This window comes from Manacus candei, unplaced genomic scaffold (assembly GCF_025592945.1).
Source record: "Manacus candei isolate 608988 ecotype Guabito, Panama unplaced genomic scaffold, ASM2559294v1 h1tg000065l, whole genome shotgun sequence".
Lineage (NCBI taxonomy): Eukaryota > Metazoa > Chordata > Aves > Passeriformes > Pipridae > Manacus > Manacus candei.
The window spans coordinates 6694874-6701557 of record NW_026138113.1 but is presented as its reverse complement, the minus strand read 5'-3'; the positions used below and the strand labels follow the sequence as shown (position 1 = coordinate 6701557).

Here is a 6684-nt window from a genome sequence, read left to right as displayed (position 1 = left end):
GGGGTGTGTGCGCTGCGCTGCGGCGGTCCCTCGGCTTCGCGGGGTCTACACCTTGCGCGCCCGGTTTGTGCCTCGACGGGGAGGGCTGAGGCGGGCCGGGCCGAGGGCGCTCCCCTCCGGCCCCATCTCCTCGAGCCGCCCCGCAGGAGCACACTCCGAGTGCCCCAGCACAGCCCGACTGCCCCCGCCGCGGCGGACAACCCCAGTGCACTTCCCAGAGCTGCCGCGCTAAAAAGCCCAGCTCGTAGCAAAACTCAGCCGGAGATGGCTTAAACACGTTTGTTACGGCATTGGAGGCGCTGAATTTGTTCGTGCGAGCCCGTTATTTTAGTTTTGTGCCTGGGCGCACGCAGGCTCCGCTCCCGGTATTAGTTCTCCATCAATCCCCACTCTGGTTTTTAATCAAAACAGTATTCGAAATATGATTCCCGGAGATTATATTTTGAGAGATTTGCGATACATATCTTGCCGGCGTGACAGATTGCAGAGGAGTCCTGGGCGGGCGGGATAATCTGCATCTCGCTCACTTGACCTTTAATGAAAGGGGAGTAAAAGTAATAAATAAAAAAAAAGTCTTAAGACTCCTGGAGATTACCTTCGTGCCTGCCTTAAAAAGACCCCGAAGCCTGCACCCGCCTAATTAATCACCCCTGAGGACTTCACACCTCCTTCGGATCTTGCCGTTAGGACCGGGGGATTCCAGGGCCGGGGGGCAGAGTCTGCAGTTCGGGGGAGCTCCTGGCCGCCCCCAGGTCGCGGGGGCCGTGCAGGTTTCTTCTCCAGTGAGCAGCTCAGGAGGCCGATGCAGAACTGACTCCCTGGGGAGCCTCTTCCAAAGCCGCCGGGCAAAGGGTACCGGAGGGAGCCAGGTCGCTCCTCTGCACGATGGGCAGACGTGGCCGGGACAGAGACGGGACGGAGGCCCGGCCACTGCGGGCACGTGAGGGGAACCTGCGCTGTGTTCCCAGGACAGATAATACCTGTCCCCTCCGGTGGGAGAGGAGGGGCGGAGAAAGTCGCCTTGCAAGAACCCTTCGAAAGGGCCTAATACTCTTTATTACAAGCCCTAATCCTTCAAAGCCGACTTGAAATAATGTTTATCTTTTCGCAGCTTAATTTCCCCTTCTCTAAGCTCCGGGTCACTGCAACAGACTGCGGCTGCTGCGCCGTCGCTTGCCCAGGGCTGCTCCGGTGTACGGGAAAGCCCCGTGGCCGAGCGTCTCCGGCTGGGCTCCCGGCGGGCCCAACCCCGCTCCCGGCCACTCTGTTACCTGCTGCCGCCGTGTACACCTACCTCCCCCTCCCTTTCCCCCCCGGCCCCTCCAAAACCCGACAGTTTGCCTTCTTTGACAGGAGTCCCCGCAGCCGGGATTGCTCCACTCCCGGGAGGGACCGGGGCTGTTCCCGGGGCCGAAGGCGGGGAGAGCCCCGCCACCTGTCCCCTGCGTTGACCAACAGTTCCTCCCTCCCCCTACGAACTGCTTCTCCGGTCGCAAACCCAGAGGACTCCCAGCTCTGCAGCCCCACTTGTCTTGAGTAGCCTTTGGTAAACATATAGAAGTCTACTCGATATTCAAGATTGATTTCCCTGATTTATTAAGGCAGAATTCATTGGACTCTATTGACCACAAATGACTTAATGTAAATGCTGACCCCGGTGAACTTGGAAATAGCAGGTATCGGGTTGATCTATAGATGACCTCTTAATTACCACAGTTATTAATTTAAATTATTGCCACTGCTTCCAGAGACAGGAACAAAGAAACATTCTTTCCTCATCCCTGCTTGGTTTATTAGTCTGAACACAAAGTGTTTGATGACACTTTTAATTAAACAGAAATAATGCAGAGATACGGTTTCCCTTTCTCGTCTGTCCTGTAAAGTGCAGCACTGCTCTTTTGACTGACTGACGGCGGTGACCCACTAACAACGTCCTACTTCGCCGCCCGGTCGCCACCCGCTGCCCGGGGGTGCCCCGGCCGTGCCCCAGGGCGGGCGGCGGGTGCCCGTGGCCGCTCCGCCCGGGCTGTGCCGGCTCCTGGCTGGAGAGCTCCGGGGTCACTGACGGCTTCGCGGCGTTCAGCTCATCCATGTTAATTAGAGACTCCGAAAAATACTTTTCAGCTGTATCTATGTACAGAGACGGGAAAGAAACAGTCCGGCGTAACCTGCGCCGCTTCTCCTCCTCCTCCTCCTCCTCCTCCTCCGCCCCAGGATGGCGCGTAGCGACCGCGGACTGACGCGCCTTGGCGAAGCCGGCGCTGAGCGGAGCGCGCAGGTTTGGGAGAAAGAGGAGAAACAAACCACGAAGTGGGAGGAAAAAGAGAAAAGATTAGGGTTTGCATTTTTTTTTTTTTTTTGCCCAGATGTTAGCGGGGTGTTGAACACATGGCAAGCGTGCGGCGGGGAGGCGCCGGTCCTGCGGCCGCCCCGCCCGCCGCCCCGCCCGCCGTGCCCCTCGGTCCCATGTGCGCAGCACGTTGTGCCGCGGCGGCCCTTCCCTGGCGAGGGCAGGGCAGGCGGAGCCGCGAGGCCACCGCCGGCCCGGGGAGAGGCGTCTTTCGTTGCTTCAAGCCGAGTGCCTCGCTGCAGCCGGAGCCCCGTCGCCAGCGCCCAGGAAGGGGCGGGCGGCCCTGCGGGACGGAGAAACGGTGATAAGCTGGTGATTAAGTGGCCGCGTCCGGGTGTTGCAGCCCCGGCCGGACGGGAGCTCCGGGAGCGGGGCAAGGCAGCGGCCCCGGCCGCTCCGGTGTCCCGGGGCCGAGTAGGTGGGCTTGCGCTTCGTGCGAGGTGGGGCCCCGGCTGCCGGCCCGTCACCTACCTCACCTCCGCAGCACCGGCCGGAACGCCGTCCGCAGCCTGTCCAGGCAGGTCCCGCCCAACTCCGCGCCTCCCGGGCCGCCCTTTGCGCCCCGCCCGAAGCCTGCACAGACACAACCGGCTCGCGGTGGGCCCGGCCCGGCCCCGCCGCCCTCCCCTGCCCTCTCGCCTCGAGCGGGGAAGCCTCGGCGTCCGCACCTGACACCTGGGCACGGCCGAGCGCCGGGAGTGTCACTGCGCGGGCGGGCTCACGCCGTGCCCTGCACCCCAGCCCAGCCCGCGGTCCCGCCCGTCCCCGCGGCCCCGCCGCCGCGGGTACCTTCGCCCGCCGCCGCGAACTGGCACGGCTCCCCCAGGCCGCGGTGGGACGCGCAGCTCCGCGGGAGCGGCTGCAGGTTGAACGCGGAGCTCCGGAAGGCCTTGGCGGGCAGGGGCTGCTCCGCCGCCGAGCCGCCGCCTCCCTCCGCGCCGCGGCCCTCGGGGCTGCCCCTGCGCGCCGCGCTGGCCCCGGCCGTGCGCGCCAGCGACCAGATGCGCGGCTTTTCCGCGGGCGCGTAGGGCGGCGGCGGGCCGGCCAGGGAGGCAGGGGCGAAGTCCGCGGCGGGGGCCTTGGCGCAGGGAAAGGCGTGGAAGGGGCCGGGCAGGCTGCAGTCGCTTCGAGGAGCCTCGGGCAGCGCCGCGCCCAGGCTCGGGGCTTCCTGCAGGGAACTGGCCCGGCCCTTCTCCGGCTTCCCCGCCTCCTCCTCCTCCTCTTCCTCCTCCTCCAGGTCGCTGAACCGCAGCTCCTTGTCCTCCTTGTAGCTCTTCTGCTCTGCTTGGACACACACGGGGAAGAAGGGGGGCGGCAGGGCATTAGTGCGGGTGCGGGGAAGTTGGGGGGCCTCGAAATTGGCCGTCACTTCGAGCTCCTTCGAGGCGCCCGTCCTGCCTCTCCCCCTACCTCTGCCTTCGTCCTCTACACTGTATTCATCCTCTTCCCGCGGGGTTTCTTCTTTTCTTTCTTCCCCCGCTTTGTTCTTGGGAGACCAGGTCATTTTGTTTTCTTTCTTGAGCCTCCGTCTGGCGTTAGCAAACCAAGTGGACACTTGGGTCAGGGTCATTTTGGTGATGATGGCCAACATGATTTTCTCTCCTTTGGTGGGGTAGGGGTTTTTGCGGTGCTCGTACAGCCAGGTCTTGAGGGTGCTTGTCGTCTCTCGCGTTGCATTCTTGCGTCTGGCCGAACCACCGAAATCCACCGTCCCGTACCTGCTGGGAGATGATTACGGAGGGGGGGGCCGGCGGGAGCCCAAGATGAGCCTCCTGGCCCAGCCCGGCCCAGCCACAGGCCGGTGTGGCCCCTTCCCATCTGCCCGCCTGCTCCTGCCCTCCTGCCATCGCCTCCCAAGTTTGATTTCAGCTGACTGCTGCTCCCGGGGCGCCTCGTTTCTTTTGTACAACGTTTGTCAGGTCGGAGCCCCCGCCGGCCCCCGCCGTTTGATGTCGGCCGCCGCCTCGCAGGGGGATGCTAATGCTGCCGGGCACTGATCAAAGGGGTTTTACCTGTCGTACTGGTACTGCCCCAAGGAATGATCGTAGGAGTAGTAGGCAGCGGGCTGCGCGATTCCCGAGTGCAACGTGCCGGCGCCGTCCTTGATTTCATACTGGGGGTTCTGCAAGGGAAAGCGGCCGCGTTTGGCGTCGAGCAGGAGGGGGAACCGCACGGCGCCCCGCAGCCCCAGCTCCCCGCGGCAGCCCAGTCCCTTCGCGCCCCCCACCCGCCACGGGCCGGTGCCACTCCCGCGTCCCTCGGCGGGCCCCCCGCCCCGAGACCGGCTGCGAAACACGAAGTTTCCCGCCTGTTGCACCCCCCTCTCCCCCCCGGGCGGGCGGGCACTCACCAGCGCGGTGTAGAGCGCGGCGGGCTCGGTGCTGTAGGGCAGGTAGTTGCCGTAGCCCTGGCCGGCGGCGTACGGGGCTCCGTACATGCCCAGCGCCGCATTGAGCTCGGCGCGGCCGGGCGCCAGCAGCCGGCCCTCGTACGGGGCGCAGCACAGGGAGGCGGCGGCCGGCGCCGAGGAGGCATCCGGCCCGGAGCGAGGGGCGGCCTCGCAGCAGGTCGTGCTGGGGCTGGCGGGCACGAAAAACTGCGGAGAGGAGAGAGCGGGACGGCGCCGAGTGACTGTCGAGGCAGCCCCATCGGGGGGAATTTAGGAGCGTGTGCGTGCCTGTGTGTGTGCGGAGGGGGGGGGGGTGAGGAGGGGGATAGGAAACACAGACTGAAGCAACTAATTATAGAAACCGGGAAATAAACCGAATGGGAAGCAGGAAACCCTTGGGAAGGGGGCACGATTAATCAAGCAGGCAAAACTTTAAGGAAATAATTGCTCTGGAAAAGGGCATGAGATCCGTACGGCTCCATCCTTCCCGCCCCCGCTCGGTCCATCTGCATTGATTTAAAGGCAAAAAGTTGCGATTACAGTTAATTTGACAATAGACACAGCAGTAAATATGTCAACTAACGCAATCGAAGGCATTTGATTTCAATAACTTCAAGGGGACAGCTAACTTCCCAAGCGAAAGAGGCACATCTTGCAGTGATTACGGTGTATAAATAATTCTACCCAAATAAATCGTGACTCGAGGTACGCTATAGCGACGACTCAGTTAATACAGGGTGTCTTGGTGTGAGTGGGGGGTGTCCTCGGGAAATCGCATGAGGGGGTAAAAAAAAAATCTCTGTACGGATCCTAATAAAACACAGGAAAAGGACCGACCCGTGGAGGAAGGGGGGAGGAAACGGCACAGCCCGGTTCCGCAGAAACGCCAATGAAGCCCCGAGCGCCGGTTCCCGCTCCCCGCACACCCTCCGCGGTGTCCGGGCGGCAGCGGCGCGGCGGGGGCAGCGCCCGGCGCAGCGCGGCCGCTCCTCGGGACAGCTCCGCGGGCTCGGAAAGCGGCCGTAGCCGGGATTTATGTTTTTTATTTGTTTGTTGCACTTAAAACTGAACGGTGGAGGGTGGGGAGGAGGGGGAATTACCGGTTTCCTACACGCCTTTGCTGTGCACACTGCGAGTTATTTGTTTTAAGCCTAACACAACACAAACGAGACATAAACACACACGCACATTTTTTAAAAAAAGGCTCCAGATGTGCCCTTTTAAAAAAATATTCTAAGTAAGGGAAAGGGAAGAAAAAAAGGGAGGGGGGGACAAGACATCTGGACAGCAGCAGCAGAATCTAAACAAAAGTGAGTGCTGCTCACTCGCCTTACCTGTGAAGTGGTGCTGTAGGGGTATCCGAACTGAGAGAAGGACATAGTTGCTCCTTATTTTTGGACCATAGGCAATATTTTCCCCCCAAGATCGATTGTAACTAAACCCTGCTTCAAGATGCACCTTCTCACACACACATTTCCACGTATGGCTTTTTTTTTTTTTCTCAATTATAGATGATTGCACTTAAGAAAAGCAGCCAGACATCTGAGGCGGTGGGGGGGGAGGTTGGTGCCTGGATTAAAAAAATAGGCTACCCCCCACTTCCCATCGCTCTTAATAGATATGTTTGTATAGAGGGAGTTTAAAAAGCCACCCCACATGTATAGAGAGTTTAAGTGCAAAGGGGCTTTTTCAAAGAGGGGGGGAAAATCACGTAGGGCTTGCAAGATACGGAGCTTGCTTGTTGTATTATTTTCTGCTCTATAGGTCTTTAGCGTTCATCGGTGGGCGAGGAGCGGGGTGACGTCACGGCCCTGCCGGCAGCAGCAGGCAGCGGCGGGCAGGAGCAGGCAGCGCCCCGCGCCCGCTCTCGCCACTTGTTCCATGTTGGTTTAATGTTGTGCTGTGATGCACGTCAAAGGCGGGAGTGGGGGTGCCTTGCGGTTGG

General features: G+C 61.3%; 1 protein-coding gene across 1 annotated transcript; it reads right to left on the bottom strand.

The window, feature by feature from the left end:
• Positions 1-1607: 1607 nt before the first annotated feature.
• IRX6 (iroquois homeobox 6) lies at positions 1608-5009 on the bottom strand (the record flags this gene model as incomplete). Its single annotated transcript, XM_051805527.1, has 6 exons — positions 1608-2633; positions 2827-2923; positions 3140-3631; positions 3761-4068; positions 4363-4472; positions 4701-5009. Coding segments are annotated over 6 exons (1380 nt in total), but the record flags the coding sequence as incomplete, so codon positions are not given.
• Between the last annotated feature and the right edge of the window lie 1675 nt (positions 5010-6684).